The sequence below is a fragment of the Panthera uncia genome, unplaced genomic scaffold (genome assembly GCF_023721935.1).
Source record: "Panthera uncia isolate 11264 unplaced genomic scaffold, Puncia_PCG_1.0 HiC_scaffold_295, whole genome shotgun sequence".
NCBI classification, from domain to species: domain Eukaryota; kingdom Metazoa; phylum Chordata; class Mammalia; order Carnivora; family Felidae; genus Panthera; species Panthera uncia.
Genome location: NW_026059424.1, coordinates 90 through 21,173, shown reverse-complemented (window position 1 = coordinate 21,173; position 21,084 = coordinate 90). Strand labels below are relative to the sequence as shown.

The window sequence follows — 21,084 nt, the reverse complement described above, 5'->3', positions numbered from 1 at the left end:
TGATCTCTGCATTATCCCAGTTCATTTTCCTTTGCCTAAAAAACACTGCCATTTATACTTTGTCTACCACATTTACATACTATTTTGTAGCTTTATAACCACGATTGCAAATGAGAAAATAAAATCACTTGGCTAAATTTTCCCAGTTAGCGGCAGGAACAAGACTAAAAGTCCTGAGAAATCATCATCGTTAGGGTCTAAAAAACTTTTTCACATAAACTTCACCACTTTTTTTTTTCTTTTGTCTGTTTCCATTACTGAGACGATAAAGTCAGTAAAAATTTTATATATGTTCATCATCAAAATTGTGCTGGTAGTACAAATACACACAGCATTGGGTTTTCTTCATTTCCATTCCTAAGACTTAATTAAATTTAGCAATCCTGAGAGTCATGTAAGTTTTCAGTATTTTTTGCATTTTACAACCGATGTTATTTAAAAAAAAAAAAAAAAAAAGTCCATCTTAGTAGGGCAGTTTTTTAAGGACAAACATGTCCAAACTACCTAGGAAGATTGGTAGAGGCTGAATCAAATACGATGTTTGAGAGTCAGGGAACAAATGTGATGATTTTTTTTTTAAGTAATTTTATTTCTTCTAATAAAGTAACCAATGATAATCCAATATTCTTCGACCTTCAGTAGAAAGCTTGGTAATTGTAAACTACTGTAGCGTATGGTATAGTGGAAATCTGGATTTATGTCGTCACTCTGTCACAGCTCCTTACCATCCCAGAACCTTAGTTCACCTCAAAAATCAACATCACAACAGTTATCTTCAAATGCTGTCGGAAAGAATAAATGAACTGCTAAAGGTGAAAGCTCTTTGTAAATATAAATGTAAACTTACTTTCAAAGAATGTTTTTATTACAAAGACCTATAAACTGAAATGTAACTCTTAGAACATAAGTGTTATTCTTAAATAGTTGAATGAGAAAGTTAACCTCCATCCCTATACTTCTTGCTTAAATATATTTCTGTCTCTAGGAGATGTGCGTTTCTGAGGGAGATGTGTTTCTGGTTTTGGTTTGTTTTTTTCATCGTTGATGTTTTTCATTGTTTAAAGTCCTATAAATGGGTTCTCAGTTCTCTCTGGAAACTGCTCTGGCACCAGTTAAATTAAACTTTTAAAGATACCCATTAACTACTCGACTGTAACAAAGATGACTAGCATTCAATAACGTTAATCTTTTCAGTTTATTAAATGGCCACTTAACTACTTAAATGGCCTGGCAACTATATCAGGGCCACCTTGCAAAAAAGTAAAATTAAATTAGAATATTTTTATCAGTGATATCAAACACTTTTATAAACATAATGTTTCATTGTGTCCACATGTCTCTGGGATAAATAAGCCAGACTTTTGTTTTCTTTGTAATTTTTATTTGGCCTCTCATTGGTAGTTCTCTTGCTAGCCTTTTCCATAGTAAGATATGAGTGCTTTCCATAGGCCATTAAAAGCAGTTTGGGTTCTCTAAACAGACTGCATTTGGTAATAGCAGTCAGTAGCTGAAACACATTGAAGGTGGCGAAATAAGACTAGTCTGGCGTTCCAATTTTACTACTGATTTTTTGCCTAGAAACTGCCACAGTCCATGCACCCATTTTACTGACTCAGAAAAAAAAAAAAAAAGTCAAAGCACAGGAAAGTTAAATAAGCTGCCTAAGATTTTACATGAAAAAGAAATAGGTTATTCTGGCAACTTTTTTACATATAAAACATTTTGAGAGGTGCAATTTTCAGTAATCATTATGACCAACTTATTAAATGATTTTCAACCTCTGTATACTTCTTTAAGACCTAGAATACAACTACAAAAATGTTTCATTAAAGTACTCAAAATTTGTGGTTGCAAAACACTTATTTCTTTGCTTTTTAAGGAATTTTTAAGGTTACACAAGCTTAAATTGCTCTTCTTGCCACATTATTCTGATTTTTAAGCGTCTTGAAAGAGTCATTGATTTATTTAACATAAGTATTCTAAGCTATTCATCATTTTATTTTAAATACCTGTGTTTTGAGCTCTTAAACCTTTTAGCGTAAAATTGATCCTTAGATTTTTATCTGTGTGGGACCAAAGCTTTACTGCTTTTTTTTTCTTGTAGAACAGTATTAGTGGAAAGTGCTAAGGAGACTTACCTAATGTTTACTGTCACGTCAGTGGGATCTGAGTTGGAAACCATTTTCAAATTCCCAATTTTTAAATGTAATTGTTTCTGTAAAACTTGATTGTTAATGATAAAAATTGTTTTTAAACTGCCTGCTGAATTTCACAGAACTAACTTACTATTATTAGTAAGCAGTTGCAGAACTACAATTAAATATTTTCTGGGGAACTGTGTGCCTTTTACTTATTTTCTGAACGAGGCTACTTTAAGACGTGAATGAGCATAGCCGATGGTTTTTCTGCATCTTGGCTGTGTTTTCTCCTTAACGTGCACAACACTGGCCAAGTCTGCAGACGCAGTATGTGTGCCATGGCTTCTTATTCGTCCCTCTAGGTAGTTGCATTCACTTATATTAACTTCTAGCTTTTGAGTAGAATAGTATTTTTAAGTGTTTTACTTCTAGCTAATATAAAACACTGACATTTCTAAATTTATAGAAGTTTTGCAAAGTTAAGTGTGTTCGCATTTAAATTGACAAGACTGTTTTACTTTTTTAAAAAGTCAAAATTTTGAAAAAAAAATCATTAATATCTTGAGGAATAAAATGCCAGTGTTGGTTTTGGAAGTGTTGTGGCCGAGTTTTTTGACATTTTTCTTTTCTATCTTCTTTTGAAGCTTAATTGAATATTTTAACATATGTGACTAAAGTACATGACTGGTGTAACCAGAATCCACAAGCAGTTTTCATGAGCTGTGATTTACAGTACACACAGCTTAGTATTAATTCCTAGCTTATTTGGGCTCTTCTGGACGGGGTCTCAGTGAACGTGTTACACGCAACGTGGGATGTTTCTGATAGACCATCTATGAACTCATAAAACATGAAAGCAGTTAATTTTTTAAGGTCTTTTCCAGCCCAAATGTACTTTGAGTCCTCACTACCATAATAACAGATCAAGTTGCCATTTGTTTTTAGAATTATTCATCTGCTCTTTTTGGTTTGTTTGTCTCAGTTGGTTGGTTCGATATGTTTATTGGAGGACACACAATGCAAGTTGGGCTGAAACAAAGGCTAAAATTTAACTTGCACATTTTTATTATATTGTACAGAATTATAATAAAAGACAATGGCTATAATTAAGAAAACTTAATATCTGATAAGCACCACTTACACACATTTTTTAGGTTATGGGTTGGTCAGAAACCTAAAAAAAAAAAAAGAAAGAAAGAAAAGAAAAAGAAAAACTGGCTTAACCTTACTTAATTCAGACTTTACTGTGGCTTTAACCAACCTGATCCCTCAAGTGTTTTTAACAATAATGTTCAAACAGCGCTATAGATTTGTAGTGTTAGACCAGATTACCAATCCCTGAATTTAGAGACAAAAACCCAAGGCCCCTGAAAATTATGTGATTTGCCAGAAATTATTATATCTTCAATTAATTGCAGAACAAGGACTAAAATTTAGGTTTCTTGATTCTTAATAGACTGTACTTTCCACCATGTTAGAGTGACTCATCCAAGGCAAATTTTTCTTCATGATTAAAATATAACATGATTTTTACTATGTGTATCAAATAATAAAAATAAAGAGAATTTCTTGCTTGGTTTGAATTTCCAGTAGTATAAATGGCTTGTTCATCATTGGGCACACACAAGTTTACTATGAAGACTTTAGCAGAGTAATTTTTTTCTCTTATTGAAATAGGTAATTAACTCTGACTATGGATAAACTTCCATTTTAATGCATAGACTTTAGTATATAGTTAGATACTGGGCATCATTTTAGTTTTTAGCAAAATCCAGTCATTAGTCTACTGGTGTTGTGTGCTCTGTAAAGAAAAGCTTTCTGGGAGAAAAAACTTAATTTAGGTTAATTAGAAAATGCTTAACTGTTGCTTACAAGATTGCCACAGGGTCTTATGTGGAATCTGATTTATACTTGTCTCTCAGATGCAATATTTCTGGACGTCGAGTAAGTCACTAGCTACATCAGAACTTTGGAATTCATTTCAAATGCCGTGGGGCGTGGGAGCATTATCTACTTAGAGCATTCTGAATCTGGCAAGAATAGGAAGAGACTTTCTTCCTTACCTACCTTAAGAAAGCACAGAGCAATGTACATAAAGAAGCAGCGATGAGAGGAGGACTTTTACTTCTGTTTCTAAAGTACAAATTAATTATTGAGACTTTCAACAGCATGAGTAAAGAGATGTGTGGTAATGGTGTGTCTGGTTTGATCGTCTTGTTTTAGAGAAATGAGGTGACCTTGAAATAGGGAAAATTTAGAACTGACATTACATGGAAATAAAAGCTTTTCATGTTTGAAGTGTGGGAAAAAGGTGTTTCCCATGCATGATGAACTTCTCTTTTCTAGAAAATGGTGTTGAAAAACTTAAGCCTGTTGATATTTTTCTTTAAAGTATTTACTGGTATTTTATGCCCTTCTAGAAAATCCTCAAAAATCTAAATTAGATTTCTTTTGCCTTCATGGCCTATATAAGTTCAGTTTGGGTGTCTTAACTTTTAAAAAAAAATCTCTTGAACAATTTTTGATCTATAGGGCAGTACTGTTCTATTTTTAAACTCTCTGATAACTTTTTTAAAGTGTTTGTGCGTCAGCATAGCGTCTGTTTCCTTTTTTAAGGAATTCAAGAGTGATTGTTTATAAATCCTTGTTGAGGAGCTTATTGTTTCTGGTGGCTTTTTAAATGGCTGTATTAGAGGGAGAATTATCACATGAACAGACATCCTGATTAACAGTGTTTCACTACGGTGGTGGGGGAAGGGGCGTTCTTTACATAAATAGCTCCATAGAACAAATATTTCATAAATTTCATTGACCTTACCAAATAAAATGTCAAGTGTCAATCAAAATAGGTACCTAAGAAAAAGGGATTGGATTATCACCTCAACTTTAGTACGTTATATTCTGAACATTAACGTAGGATAGTATATTCTGAGTTCCTAAGATTCTGATGAATTGTGCGATGAAGTATTATCAAAGGATAGTTTTCGAGTTAGGGAGACAAGGCAGCGAGAAGACCAGCAGAAAATAGTCCCTGCAGCTTGTGTTTGAAACAACCTGGACCTAGCCCAGGAATCTGCTAATACAGCCGGCAGGCGTTTGCATGGCGAGCTGCATCGAGGGAAGGAAGCAGACCAGCTAGTGAGCCTGGTGGAAATCTTACTGCAGGGATAGGAGGATCTAGTAAAATGATTGAAGAAGAAAAACCACAAGGAAGTTTGCATCATCGCTCACACTGAAATCCATTTGGGATTATGTTTGAGAAAGAGGCTCCTGGAATTTACATCCACAATCAAGTGATAAACAGACAAAGAGACTATCAAAATAGCCAATTTTTGTGTTCTCCACAAGTATTTGCACTTAGGTTTTAAAACCAAAGCAGGCCTGGCTTTTGCATTTTCATGCATTTGCCTTCCAGCTGTCTATGCAACACCGTTTTATAACACAGGTGGGCAGAGGCCCCTCCACAGCCGGCAGAGCCAGCGTTAAGACTTAGCTTTGATGGTTGCCTGTACTCTGCGTTCTCACAAAAGTACACAGCCTGTCCTTACTGACGAGTATTTTTAAGATATTGAATTATCTGGGTCCTTTACATCATCTGTAAGATCACGGTTTCTAGGGGTTAGTGTGACATAGTACATGTTGGAATCACCTAAGTGGGGAAATTGATAGAGGTAAAAATAGCTTCTGGACTATCTACCCTTCTTTCGTGTAAAGTTTCAAGTACAGGTGTTATGTCCTCTCCATAGAAGTTTTTCACTCAGCAATTTTGCACTGCTTTAGACTAAAAATGGATTCTATAAATTATACAAGCCTGGGAATATATGCAGCCTTTCAGATATTTTTCGAAAGTACTTAAACTTTTGCCAAATTTTTTTGGCTTATTTTTAGCTTCTGCTGGTTTTTGTTTGTTTTGTTTCGTTTTGGCAAGACTGCTTTTACTTCTGATGAAGCTAAAAAACAACTTAAACTTGAGTCACTTTAGAATGTAGTACAACAGTGACGATTGTGGGAGTGTTTATCTCACTGCCCGCTTCAGAAACTCCTTTTCTGAAGACTGTACAGGAAGGCACAGCAGCTACTTCCTAAAATCTGGAAGAAGGCTTAACAAGAATTACAGAATCACAATTAGACTGCTGATTTTTCAGTGATTTTCCTAGTGCCTTAAACCAAGATTAGCAGAGTACAGCTATATTCTAAATTAATCATTTATGTAAGTTTTCTATAATGATTACATAACTCATGGAACCATTCTTTATATTTATATGTCACAGCTGCGGAAACCTTAAAGGATCCTTTAATCCAGCGAGGTTATGTGTGACACAGTAGAAAAAGGCATAAAACTAGAAATCGCACAATCTAGACTCTGCCATTCTACTGTGTAACCTTGGATGAGTCTTAGCTACTTCTCTCACATGTAGAAAGGGAAAACAACAGCCCCACTCACTTTGCAGAAGTCACATGGAATAAATTATGTGAATGCTCTTTGCGAACGTTACATAACAGATATCAGGAATTGATTTGATCCCCGTGTGACTGATGTGGCACCAAGGCCTAGCACAACTTTCCCAGCATTGTCATCAGTTACTCAAGTACTGAAATGACCAGAAGTTTTGGTAGAAGATGAGAAGGCAATTTTAAAGTAGTTTGCCTTTAAAAATAGGCAATTTTCTTAAAAAACAATTCATCTAGAACTTGCTTTTGTTCTGTTTTTCAACTTAAAAGTACCTTTGATATCCCACAACTTTTTAACCTGACTCAGTTGGCATCTGAGAAGAAATGGATCTGAATATTAATTTTAGGCTTTTAGACCAAAATAAATTTTTTTTTTTTTTAATTTTTTAAAAAGGAGGGGTCAGCCTAAATTTAGAACACAGCTCAGGGATTCTAGGAACACTCTGTTGTACCATGAGTCTGGGCTCTCTCTCCATTAGAGACAGCTCAGCACCTCTATAGTGGCCACTGCTTTGGATTCCTAAACATAGGATGTTTTGAGTAGCCTCACCTTACAAATAGATTTGCAGAACAGGAAGTAGATTCTTGAAAGGGAGGATTGTGATGAAACCGATATAAATCTCTGTTTTAAAATCTTGTACAGCCTTCTGTTTTAAAATCTTTTCTTCTGGATGAGACATTAGTCTTTAACGTTTGAGGAACTCTGTAACTGAAGACAAACAATAAGATACCAACAGAGAGGAAATTACTAAAGGATTGTATATATTTAAATTACCTTTATCAGTACCCCACTGTAGACTTGGAAGGCAAAGGAGAAGAGGGACATTTAAAACCAGTATGTTTTTATTCTGTAAATTTTCTTTAATTTATAAAAGCATTATAAATTCAAGGTTGTCTGATATTTAAGTCAGTTCATTATCTTGATGACCACATGTACCAATAGATTAGAAATAGACTTCTATTTTTATGATAAATCCATTCATTTGCTTTGCTGGGGGAGTTAATATATTATCATTATTTTATGTTAAGGCTAAATTTAGAGTGGTTCTTAATCAGACGGAATCAGCCTAAGTAGAAATTTTCCACACAAATGAACTCTGAGTCTTAGTAAATCCTATCTGAATAAAAGATATTGTACTTAGAAAGGATCCACAAAGGTACTCACTATTCTCAATGAATTTATCATTAAATTAGAGCTTACCGGTCTGTAATGTAAAATAGGAAAAGGATGTTCCCAATAGAAAAGTTAATGAATTCTCCCCTCCCTCTTTTTGAAGACTTACAACTAAATGTGGACATTGATGAAATTTGAGTTCTAGAAGTGCGTGATTTTTTTTTTTTTTCCATTGTGGGAAGATGTCTCTCCCCCTCTTTACACAGAAGATGACAGACCAGGTCTCTTGTGCTGATGACGGCAGCCTTTCTCCACAACTTGGGAGAATACTGTCAAGGAGAGACTGGAGTAGGCCAGGCCTGGGGAAGTGATGACATTCAGTCAGCCTCCTGATTTACTTCATGGAGATGTGAATGAAAAGTAGGTCCTCTCTTGGAAGGGGCTGGAGACCCCTGCTCGTATGATGAAACTCTTATTGTGACTACTTGAAATAAAAGGGATTAAGTTGTGAATAGAACCAAATCCACATTCTCACACATTTAAGAGTTTTAATAACTTACAGGTATGTGTAAGCTTCTTTTAGCAGCTTTAATTAAAACCTCTAGCAAATCATTTAGAAAGCGTATTTAGCTTAATCTAGAACATTGTAGTATCCAGTTTCTAGTCGTATGCTCTGTTAATGTGATTGAAAGAAATCTAGATAACTGATCCTAGGTAAACAGTCTGGATGTCAGAAGAAGTACCGGGCTATTGCTGTGGCCTTTCTCTTTCTCTTTGTCTTTCTCAAGAGAAAGAAGCCAACCAGAGATGCTCTAAGATCCAGGTAGCAGGTGGGGAGCTTGTGCTGCGTGCTCTTTTTGCCTTTCTTCCTTTTGCATTCCTGCAGCCGATGAGGAGTTTCAGTTCAGCTAGTCACAGTGTACAGAAGTCAAGAAATAAGCTGTTACAGAATCCTAGTATCAATGGTTTTGCCACTAATTTAGGAAGTGCTCAAGCTAGCAGTTTGTTATAAAGTCCAAAGCATTCTATGTGGTCAAAACATTTTGGGAATTTCAAAACTGACTGTTTTTCATCTCTCTTGAAAATGTTTTAATAATAGCTTTAATCATTCTGAATCAAAGATTTTAATAAGATATTTTTCCTTTTTCTTCTTAGATCCCAATTTTGTTCGGACATTTCTTACAACATACAGATCCTTTTGTAAACCTCAAGAACTACTGAGTCTTATAATAGAAAGGTCTGTTAATGTAAAATGTGTAAATTCTTTTTTTTTTTTTAAAGAGAGTGAGCTAAGATCCTACATGTCTCTCAGAAATAAATTGTATGAGCTTTAAATTGTAGTTCGTGAGTACTTTTTTAAGAAATAAAATCTCTTAGATGACCATTTATTTTATAATAATCTTGTGGTTTTCATTTATTAAAGTATAAAAATAAGCATTCTTTTTTATATGGTAACTATGAAATTGCATATTTATGGAATTAGTCAAGTTAAAGAACTATATAAAAATGTATATTTTAGACTCTGGATTTTGGACTTTTATATAGTTTTATTATATAAAGAACTATATAAAAAATGTATATTTTAGACTTCTAAATTTTGATGATTTAGATGTTCTAAACAGAATTTTTCAAATATACCACATGTTGAATACAATGGAGCTTGTCAGTGAACAAATACATTATATAATCGAGAAGTGTTTCAGCCACTCAGAGAGCAGTCTACTTTTTAAGGATTACCCTTAAGGGTAAAGTTTTATGTTAGGTGATTGAGTGATTACACAGCCAAAAATAAACATCAGTCCCATAACTTTATAATCACATCTATTTTTAGACTTTGCATGTATTCTTTATTCTTAACTATGTTTCTAGGTTTGTTTTTATTGTCAAGTATTAATTTCTTTTTTAGAAATTAAGATCAGTAGAAGTCTTACTTATTTTCACCGATGTGTGTGTATGTCTTTAGTAATTTTTTACAGCGCTCTCTTGATTGTGCTGACTGGTGAAAAGGTTTGAGGTTTTCTATTTGAATAACTTGATATTATTAGTATTTTCATTAGTTTGTTCTCTTTTATGTTAGGTTTGAAATTCCAGAGCCTGAGCCAACAGAAGCTGATCGCATAGCTATAGAGAATGGAGATCAACCCTTGAGTGCAGAACTAAAAAGGTTTAGGAAAGAATACATACAGCCTGTACAACTGCGGTAAGCAGTAATTAAATAACTGAAGGCATTAAGTCTGTACTGAAGTTTTGTTCCAGAGTTGACATAAATAAGGATCTTTCCCAAGCAAGGAGAAGGTAACAAGTAAAATGAGTGAAGTAGAAAGCAATTATCAGAAATTATTGTATAAGTCTTAATTAACATAGAATTTTGAAAGTAGTCAGCCACTTATAAAATTATTTGGTAAGAATTACTGTTTTAATTTATGTGATTCATTGTGATAAACATTTATGCCTGAGTTCCCATGTAATTCAGTTATTCTTCTTTGTTAATGCCATAGAGTATTAAATGTATGTCGGCATTGGGTAGAGCACCATTTCTATGATTTTGAAAGAGACGCAGATCTTTTGCAGCGAATGGAAGAGTTTATTGGAACAGTAAGAGGTATGGTTTTTTTAAGTGCCTGGTTTCATATGTAATAAAAGTACCTTTTGGTGACTCTCAGTTGATGTCATTGTTCAGTGTTGTTAAGAGTTGTTTATAAGTGGCAACATAACCATTTGAAAAAGTTAAAAATTTTCACCAAACAACATTTTGACCTACAAATTGCTCAATAATCACCCTGCTGGCCCAATGTATTTGCATTTAGTAAATCCACTTACTGATCATTTTGGAATTGGACAGAAAAAGTCTCAATTCATTCTGTCTTTCCACTTATCTGAAGGTCTGTGTCCCAGAAGACAATTAGGAAGCGGTGTGCCATTGTAACACCACTGATGGAAACTGACGAGGCCCCAGTTAGGTGAACAGTTAGGAAACTGACTACACCCAGTTAGGTGTATCAGAGAGGCAGCAGAGCAGACTGAACCGAGAGCCAAGAAGCGAGAGTTCTCTTCTGAACACTGCCACTCACCAGATACAGGACTTTGGGCCAAGCCACTTTGATTCTTTAGACTTGGGTTTCCTCATCAGTAACATAAGGAGTAAGGCTTGATGTTTCCAAAGTCTCCCCTCTAGTTTTAAGGATTCTGTGATCGTATAGGTCTAAGAATGACCTAGACAAACTTGTTTCTAATTGCCCTTGTGCACTCTAAAGGAGAATCAGAAAGTAAAGAGTTAAATAATAGTACTTTCATGCATAATACAAAACAAAGCCACATCAAAAACTCGCACTAAAATGAAGGCATGGATCCTCTGGTACTGTTTGGTTTATAAAATGCAACATTAATAAGATTAATAGTGACTATGAATTGTCTGTACTTCTAAATCTCATGTGTGTAAGATCTATCTTATGGAGAATTATAATATTTTGAACTGACGTTCAGAAGAGTAAAGGTGAAAAATGTCTATGAATAAATTACTTTCTAATTTTATTTAGAAGGGATGTAGAGGAATATATATCAGACTATTAACCGCAGTTACCCATGTGAAGAAGAATGAGATTAGGATAGGGAACAGGGAATGGTAAAGAGGAACTTCCATTTTTTTTTTTATTTTGATCATTTGAACCTTGTAATAGCAAATATATATTCAACTATCACTTGTATGATTTTAAAATATTTTAAAAGAATAAAATATTGAGTAAAAAGTATTTAAATGTTATTTAAAATGTAATGTATTTCAGGTAAAGCAATGAAAAAATGGGTTGAATCCATCACTAAAATAATCCAAAGGAAAAAAATTGCAAGAGACAATGGACCAGGTCATAATATTACATTTCAGAGTTCACCTCCCACAGTTGAGTGGCATATAAGCAGGCCTGGGCACATAGAGACTTTTGACCTGCTCACCTTACACCCAATAGAAATTGCTCGACAACTCACTTTACTTGAATCAGATCTATATCGGTATGTAATTTGACATTCAAGCTGAAAAATCATTTCCAAGGAGTTGATTTTTTAAATGAAATACTGTTTTCTGCCTTATAGGAATGTTATAAGACCTAAGTGAGCTAGTATATGAAGGGGAGTAGTAATAAAGCCTGATGTATAGAAGGCCACCTCTTCTCTCACTCCTACCTGGTAAAGCTGAGTGCAGCGTGTGTCTTTACCAGTTGCTGGCTGGGTATGCTTGGGCAACTTTAAACTTCGTGTGAAACTTTTATCCCTTTGTCCCTTAGCTTCCTCAAGGTTAAAATGGAGCTAATAACGGTACCTATTCTCGGGGCTGTTGTGAGATTGAAAACAGTCAATATATAACATACAGTGCTTAGCCCAGCACAGAGTAAGGGCTCAGTAAGTTAGCTACTGCCCTTGTAGTTGTAAACTTAAGTCCTGGCCCGTCACAGCCTTTTTTAGTTTTTCTACATTGATGTAACTACTGTCTCAAAAAGTGTCCATTTTTGCTTGTTTGTTTGTTTTAAATGGGGACTAGTAAGGATTGCAAACTTTTGAAATAACTAAATGAAAAAAAAAGGAACTAAATTTATAGATCTCCTCCCACCCCAAAGATCATCACTATTCCCAAAAACCAATATTAGAATCTATTTTATTTCCCTTTATTTACCAAAAGGTGGTAGGGTTTCCCTCCCTCCTTTAGAAGAAAAAAAAGATTTCTGAATTACAGTGATTACTATCCTCATTGAACTGATTATTATAACAGGTATCATTATTTAAAAGAACAATCCCCGATTACATTGTCACCCTAATTTGTTAAATAATCTTTGTTAAGTGCTAGGAAAGATATGAAAAAATCTCAATGTTGCCCAAAGCAAAATGCTACTATAAAGCAATAATAAAAGTACACAAATATATGCATAAAAATATTTTTTTAATCTATAGAAAAATATACATAATTATAATTAGTTGTGATATGTTGTTTTCATAAACCTTTCTATTGGTGTAAAAACAAAAGGTTTATATGGGAGTTTAGTTTTATTTATCTCATTTACTTAGTAAAACAGTATGCTACAGGGAAAAGGATCATGGAGAATTATGTCTTGATGATTTCAGAGCTGTACAGCCATCAGAATTAGTTGGAAGCGTGTGGACAAAAGAAGACAAAGAAATTAATTCTCCTAATCTCCTAAAAATGATCCGGCACACCACTAACCTCACTCTGTGGTTTGAGAAGTAAGTGTTACTGACACTCTCGCATTTCGGAGCAGTCAGCTATTATGATTTTAAATGCAATTCTATTTTTATATGTCTTGCGTCCTTTTTTTGTTCTCTGTCCCTCCTTTCTTTTGCACTGAGTGAATACTTTCCTAATGTAGCATTTTTATTTCATTAATGATTTTTTTCATTATATCTTTTGGGGGGTTTTTTAGTGAATGCTTTAAGGTTTACCATAGACAGCTTATTAGAATCCACTTCAGATTTCTACTAGCTTAATCCCAGTGATAGAAATGTTCCTCCTGTATAGCTCTGTTCCCTGTCTTCCTTTTTCCTGGCACTGTTGTCATACATATTACATATAATTAATGATGCAAATCTAACAATACATGTAGCGATTATTGCTTTCCCCTTTGTTATTTTCTTAGCCCATTACAGCTTTGCTCTTCCCCACCTCCTTTGTCTGGTTATTGGCAATTTATTCTATATGTATATCTTATAGGCCCAACAATACGTTACATTCACATTATTTTATACAGTTGCTTTTTAAATCAGTTAAGAGAAGCAATGAGAAAAAAACGGGCATTTATCCTGTCTCCTATAATCACATAATTACTTTTACCACCGCTCTTTGTTTTCGTGGACTGGTGTTAGCATCTGGGGTTCTTTGCTTTCAGCCTGAAGAACTTCCATTACTATCTCTCGTACGGTGGGTGTGCTAGCAACAAATTCTCTCCGTTTCTGTTCACCTGGGAAAGTCTTTATTTTGCCTTCGTTTTTGAACAACAGCTCTATCTCCAAGTTAATTAATTTTTTCTTCTGGCGGTTCAAAAATTGAGCCCCTTTAGTAAATTTATTTTAAACTGTCGTATTTTTCAGTTTGAGTTGCCAGTTGTTATTGCTGTGTCTTTTATGATACTTTCTTCTGCACATTGTCATTATATCTTTCTTTACTTTTTAAATCATGCCTTCTTTCCTTTAGTTCTGTGAACACATTCATAATGGCTACTGTGAAATCATTTTCTGTTAAATCTGACATCTGGTCCCTCTCCCAGGCAATGCTTGTTCCCTGCTTTTACTCCCCCGGTGAACGGATCATACAATAGTCCCCCCTTATCCACAGAGGACCCTCAGTGGATGCCTGAAACCACAGATAGTACCAAACCCCTTATACTGTTTTTTAATTGTTCATTACTAACAATAACAGAACAGTTATGACAGTATACTGTAATAAAGGTATGTGAATGTGGTCTCTCTCTCAAAATATCTTACTGCACTGTACTCACCCTTCTTGTGATGATGTGAGATGACACAATGCCTACATGATGAGATGAAGTGAGGTGAACGCTTTAGGCACCGTGACATTAGCGGTATGCTACTAAATCACCTTACGACACCTCAAAAGGAAGCTATCTGTGGTACCATAGTTGGCTGCTAGGTAACTGAAACTGGGGAAAACAAAACAGCAGATGAGGGGACACTACTGTACTTTCTTGTTTCTTTGCATGCCTGGTAATTCTTTGTTGGACACTTGCTGTTGTAGCAACTTGTGGGTCCTGCCCCTCCGACTCCCCACCGCCCAGAGCTTGTTCCTTTAGTGACTAGCTGGATTCTTCTCGACAAGCCTATCCTCCAGCTCCCTCCACACTTAGATGTTTAGCTGAGGAGTTCCTCTTCTGAGAGGTACTGTTTTGGGTATGTCCACGGTCACTCCAAGAAGGCAGCAGGAGAGGTAGTGCTTTCTTTCACTCCTGTCCTGACCACATCCAGCTGTTAAACTCTGCTAATTGCCAGCTGGTTGCTCTATTGTTTTCAGCAATTTCCCTAGTGGTATAAATTGCTCTGCAAACTAATCCAATCAAATTGTGACTCCTTTTAAGGAGTGGTTTCTTAGGTTTCTGATATTTGTTCTGACCCTTGGAAGGCTCGTCCCAGCTCTTATTCCCTGGTTCTCTCCTGCAGACTAGTCAACCAACAATTGTTAGATCCAAGAATCTTACCATTGCCCTGCACCACAACCTTCACTGTTTGTGTGTGTGTGTGTGTGTGTGTGTGTGTGTGTGTGTGTGTGTGTTTTGAGAGAGAGAGCACACGCATGCGTGCGCACAAGTGGGGTAGGGGCAGAGAGAAAGAGACAGAGAGAGACACTCAAAGGATCTGGAGCAGGCTCCGTGCTGAGAGAAGTAAGCCCCCTGTGGCTCAAACTCATCAACCATTGAGATCACGACCTGCGCCAAAGTCAGACGCTCAATGGACTGAGCCACCCAGGCACCCCCTTCACTGTTCTTGAGAGCACCTTTAGGTTTAAACTTCTCCAACGGTTTGTTGCAAATGACAAGAGAGTAGGAGCTGTTTGAGCCTGCACTCTTGTGCTGGTGGCAAATTTCCCCGAAACATTCCTGCTCTAGGAGCTGAGTGCCTGGTTGCAGGTGGTGTGCAAGGTCCTCTTTACTCACCTCTCCTGGCATGGAACCACTGCCTCGGGAACCAGGGAGAGGCTGTCTTCCCAGCATTCTCAGTGTGCCACTTGCAGGTGAGAGCCTGTGTTCCATGCAGGAGTTTGGCAGAAGGGAGTCCCCACTTCCCAGCTACACTCGCCAGAGATTTAGCCTCAGCCCCCGCCAGCTGGGGACTGGAAATGCTGAAGTCCTGTTCCTCCAGAGAAGAAAGCCCTCCAGCTGGGAGCCGGGTGGACAGGGAGGCCTGCATTCTCAGCTGCAGCTGTCTGGAGTAGACTCTTCCCTCCACTGCCTGGGGTCCTCTGGGAGCAAGGAGGGAGCGGGCTTGGTTCAAAAGCCGTAAACTCTTGCCTCTCTTACTGAATTTTTGTAGTTTTCCCAAATAGATGTTTCTTTATTTGCCATTTGCTCTTAGAGCCATTTCCAGAGACTTTAAATGTTGGGGAAGATGATATTAATCATGATTATGTTTTTCTTCATATATTTACTCTTCACTGGTTTCACTGAGGAGTGGGTAAGCAGACCTGCTTATACGGTCATGTCAGCAATCTAGAATCTCAATGCAGTTTTATAGTTGGGGCCACAGATTGGCATTATATATGTCAGCCATATTTTTTTTAGTAAAAACACTATGACTAGTTGACTAATATTTTATAAGGGTGATATGAGGTTCCTATTGGAATTATCAGAACAAGAGGCCAGTGACATAGGGAATGACTAGAACCTATGCTACAATGTGGATAAAGACTTAAAAGCAATTCCTAAAGAGAAATAAGCATTCCAAGTCACTTATGTTATTATTTCCTAGCCTGTAAACAGTAAAACTTTACCATTTGCCCTCTAAGTGTTGCTTCCTGATTTCTTCATTATCAAATTAAATAATTCCACTTAAATATGCAGAAGACCTTTTCCATCATAATAATTAAAATTTGTGTCTGTAAAGGAGAAACATAACTGATAAAATAGACCATTTTTATTTCTGTCCTGTTTTTTAATAGATGACTGAAAAGGCCATTTCCTGCACTTTTTCCTTTTTCTTTAAATTACTGTAAGAACATTTAACATGAGAGGTACCCTTTTAACAGATTTTTTCCACTGTGCAATACAGAATTTTAGTTATATAAATTATTAATTTGTAGGCATAATGTTGTATAGCAGATCTCTAGGATTTATTCATCTTGCATAACTGAACTTTTATACATGCTAATTGGTAACTCCCTATTTTCCCCTCTCCCTGACTCCTGGCAATCACCATTCTATGCTTCTATAATTGTGACTATTTTAGATACCTCATATGTGTAGAATCATGCAGTATTCATCCTTCTGTGACTGGCTTATTTCGCTCAGAATAATGTCTTCAGTGTTCATCAGTGTTGTCACATATTGCAGGCTTTTCTTCTTTTTTAAAGCTGAGTAATACTCCATTGTGTGTATGTACCACATTTTCTTTATCCATTCATCCATAGATGGGCATTTGGGTTGTTTCCACATCTTGGCTATTATGAACAAACACTGCAACGAACATGGAGTGCTAATATCTCCTTGAGACCCTGCTTTTGAATAAATAACCAAAAGTGGGATTGGTGGATCAATCATACAATAGCTCTACTTTTAATCTTTGAGGAACCTCCATACAGTTTTCCATAGTGGCTGTATCATTTGCATTCCCCCCACCAGCAGTACACAGGGGTTCCAACTTCTGCCTTTTCAGTGTGAGAGATTCTTGTCCGTTTGCTACGGTGGCTCTTAGCCATGGACGTATATTAGAATTGGAGTCACCTATGGATAAATCACCCCAGACTTACCTGGTTGTTACAGAAACTCCACAGGTGGTGACAATTTGTATACCTAGGTAATGTCAACTGAAGTAGTCAAATACAAGATGTAAATATATTCTACTTGTATTATACCCTTTTAAATGTCCAGCTAACTAGTTAGCCAGTATATGATGTATTTGTAGAGATCTAGCTAATGCTTTAAACATGTAAGCATGTTATGTTTAATTTGATAGCAAATTTGATTTTATGTTTATTTTGATAGTTCTGCGACAGTTTTTTTCTTAGTGTCAGGTTATCCTCATCAGAGAATAATGTAATTTTCACCTTTACAATTTTAAAAATGTTTAATATTGATTTATATTTATTTTCTCTTTTGTGTATTGTTTTTCTTAGATTATACATTATTTTATATTACATTATTAAAAACCAAGTTTAAAATGCCTTTTTCTTTACTGGTGATTAGTAAATTTAAGATTCTCTCTAATATTAGAGAGTAAATGCTCACTGAGGAATTTTCTCTTTTTGAACCGAGTATGCTTTCTTTTAGCTATTTATTGGTATATTAGCTGTATACCTTCCAAAGATTCTTGGTATTTAAATGTAAAGTGCCTTTGATTTTTTTTCTCTTTCTTAGTAATTAAAAAAATTTTATTCTTAATTATGGTAAAATACTTTCATTGACTTTTTAACATCACAATGTTTTTCTGAAGAGCCGTTCCTAGAAATGTAGCTAATTATTTCAAAGAAAGAAAACATGATCACCAAAATCTTGAAATTAGGTGAAGAATAGGAGACACAGAATTCTTGAGTTCCAGAATAAATTCCCCTAGGACACACCCACATCCCGAAGACCAGCAGACAGTCAACAAGATGTTAGTCTCACCAGTTAATTCTAATACAGCAGGAAAATGATTGACTGGTGGCTGTGTCCGTGTGAAAACCAGTGAAGAGCACCTTGCCTGACTGGAGCACCGCCTGGCGATCCAGTCTCCTGCTCTTTACCTGTCGTTCTGAATATAGATCCTCTGGGGTTACTTGATAACCGCACCCCCCCACACACACACATTATTTTATTTACTAAATTCCTTAAAGCATATCTTTGTTGGGGAAATTATAGATTATTTAATTCATTTTTTTGTCTTTGATTCCCAGATGTATTGTAGAAACTGAAAACTTAGAAGAAAGAGTAGCTGTGGTGAGTCGAATAATTGAGATTCTACAAGTCTTTCAAGAGCTGAACAATTTCAATGGTGTCCTTGAGGTTGTCAGTGCTATGAACTCATCTCCTGTTTACAGACTAGACCACACATTTGAGGTAGGTTCGTCTAGTCATTTTGTAAATGAAGAATCAGGATTTTAAGAATCATGGTCTTTAATTGTTAAGTGCCTCATCTGTGTTTTCAGTGACAGTTTAAAACCTGGAATTGTCTCAATTCCACTATATTTGTATTTGTATTGAACTGGTTGCACTTTTAAAATTAGGAATTCTCGTTAAAATGCTTTCATGGGCCCTAGCCTAGGTGACAAGAAGAAAAACCTTTCAGCACTTAATTTATGTATAACATAAAATCAGATACTCTCGTAATTGTATAAGGAATGGCAAGATAAGCTAGATTTCACTCACACACCACACTCTTGCAATTTGTTCTGGGGTCCATGAAGATAGTGTCTTGATGTGGTTATTCTTAGAATCAAACTGATACCGTTGTGTTTGGGCTTTATTCTTAGCCTGGCATTTTGGGGCAAAACCTATGCTTCCTTTTATAAACTCACACTCCCTGAATTTTTTTTTTTTTTTTTTTTTTTTTTTTTTTTTTGTAGCAAATACCAAGTCGCCAAAAGAAAATTTTAGAAGAAGCTCATGAGTTAAGCGAAGATCACTATAAGAAATATTTGGCAAAACTCAGGTCTATTAATCCACCGTGTGTGCCTTTCTTTGGTAAGCATTTCTTGAATTTTTTTGTGTTTCTGGATAAAACAAGATACTTATTTCATTAAATGACTGAATATACATATGTGTAATATAGCAGCAGAAAATGCTTATTTAATAAATACCTAGCACCTGAGTCACCTTAGAATTTTACTCTCTTTATTAGGACTTTTTAAGATCACACCCAACATATACATTCCATTTTTTATTTCCATCTGGGGCAGCTGTTTGATATCATTTAATACTTCTTTGTGCTTTATATTCATAGAAATCTTTTTTTGTTGAATTTTGATAAACCATACATTCTACAGAAGAAGTTTGGCCTTGGTCATTTATATTTATAATCATGTTTCTTGTAAACAGTTTCACATAGCTAAAAATCATACTGCATGCATTCTTGAACCCACACCTTCTATACATCAAAATTTTACCTGCCATTTTTTCTTTCCCTTCTCACCAGAGGAAGGAAGTGCCCTTTCCTTCCTTTTAAAGCTGAAACATGTACCATCCAAATCTTCACCCTTCATACAGGTTCTTCTATCTTATTTCATCATTTATTTCCTATATTTCACATCTTCAGTATCTCTTTCACAACTGGTTTCTTTTTTTTTTCTGTTTGTATATATGCTCTGATGATTCTTCCTCTGAATGCTTACAAATATCATGCCTATTACACATATTATGGTGTAGGTTTTTTAGTAAGTAGTATATTTCCTTCTAGCCATTTTCTCATCTATAGCTATATATTTTCCATATAGCTTTAAGTTATACTGTCCTGATATTTTTTCAATTAACATCATACAGTTATCACAAAAGCCTGTTTTTGTTCGAGCTTTTATAACCACTTTTGTATTTATTTCTCATCTTTTTGCCATGCACATTGTATATAGTCATAAGTATATGACATGTACACATTATTATTTACTTTAACTTACCATATCTTAAACTTATTGTTGTGTTTTATCAGTCTTCATAATATCATTTAAAATGGCTACATAATAGTCTCTAAAGTTGGTATGACAGTTTATTACTCTATGATTAGATACATAGTTTCTAGCTTTTTTGTTTTCCTAAATGTTGTGATCAATATCATCATATTTATACCTTTTATCTATATTTGAGAATACTTCCTTGAGCTAGATAACCAATCTATCTAGATACTTTATATCTAGCTGGGAATTTCTTGAGCTAGATATTTTACCAATCTGCTTTTTTATTTTTATTCTTTGATATACCATATTTTAAAATTCTGTAATCTGCCCATCTTCCCCATTATGATTGCTCTTGTTTCTGGCCTTAGAAAGCTCTTCCAGTCTAACAATTTAATATTTCAATCATATTTTCTTCTAGCTTAATAATGTGACTTCTAAAAATCATATTTAAGTCTATTTAATCAAAGTCTCTTTTAGATATCATATGAAATCTTCAAATTTATTTCTCCACTAAATTGTTTGTTGACCTAAGTATACTGAATAATTTTCTTTACCCCATTAACATATGGTACCTCCTTTAATAAATATTTTTTCCCATTAACTTATTCTATTAGTTCCCCAGTTTTAATGACTGGCACTTTACAATCTGTGATTCTCAACCAGGGGTAATTTTTGCCCCCCCCCCCCCCCCCCAAGGGAACCCTTAGCAATGTCCAGAGACATTCATTATTATTCTAATTGGGAGGTGCTAGAGGCTTCTATGGGATAGAGGGCAGGAATGTTGCTAACATCCTACAGTGCACTGGACAGCCCCCTGACGACAAAAGAATTATCCAGTCCAAAAGGTCAATAATGCCAAGGCGGAGAAACCTTGCTTTATAGTGTTTTCATATATGATAAAGTTGGTTCGTCAATGCTGCTTCAGTATTTTCTTTACCAGTTTTGTCTCTTTATTTTTCCAAATGCACTTTATAATGGGAGAGGGTGTAATTCCCCAAAATACAGTTGGAACAGCCTATCAATTAATTAGGAAAGAACACTGATGATAGATACTTTTGGTTGTGAATGAT

At 35.3% G+C, this 21,084-nt stretch overlaps 1 protein-coding gene and 1 long non-coding RNA gene across 2 annotated transcripts in view; one reads left to right on the top strand and one right to left on the bottom strand.

Annotated features, from left to right (window-relative positions):
• The window catches only part of LOC125917917 (son of sevenless homolog 1), a 55,332-nt gene extending 35,227 nt beyond the window's left edge, over positions 1-20,105 (top strand). Inside the window, exons 10-16 of the mRNA XM_049623991.1 lie at positions 8,860-8,941; positions 9,782-9,904; positions 10,203-10,306; positions 11,487-11,709; positions 12,814-12,933; positions 18,305-18,467; positions 18,974-20,105. Coding sequence (XP_049479948.1) covers positions 8,860-8,941; positions 9,782-9,904; positions 10,203-10,306; positions 11,487-11,709; positions 12,814-12,933; positions 18,305-18,467; positions 18,974-19,150 — 992 coding nt within the window. The 3' untranslated portion in view covers positions 19,151-20,105. The remainder of the gene's footprint in view (positions 1-8,859; positions 8,942-9,781; positions 9,905-10,202; positions 10,307-11,486; positions 11,710-12,813; positions 12,934-18,304; positions 18,468-18,973) is intronic.
• On the bottom strand, positions 397-7,479 carry LOC125917919 (uncharacterized). Its single transcript, XR_007456331.1, has 2 exons — positions 7,141-7,479; positions 397-782 (listed from the first exon to the last, which is right to left on the bottom strand). It is a non-coding gene; the product is annotated as an uncharacterized LOC125917919 (long non-coding RNA).
• Positions 20,106-21,084: the final 979 nt, after the last annotated feature.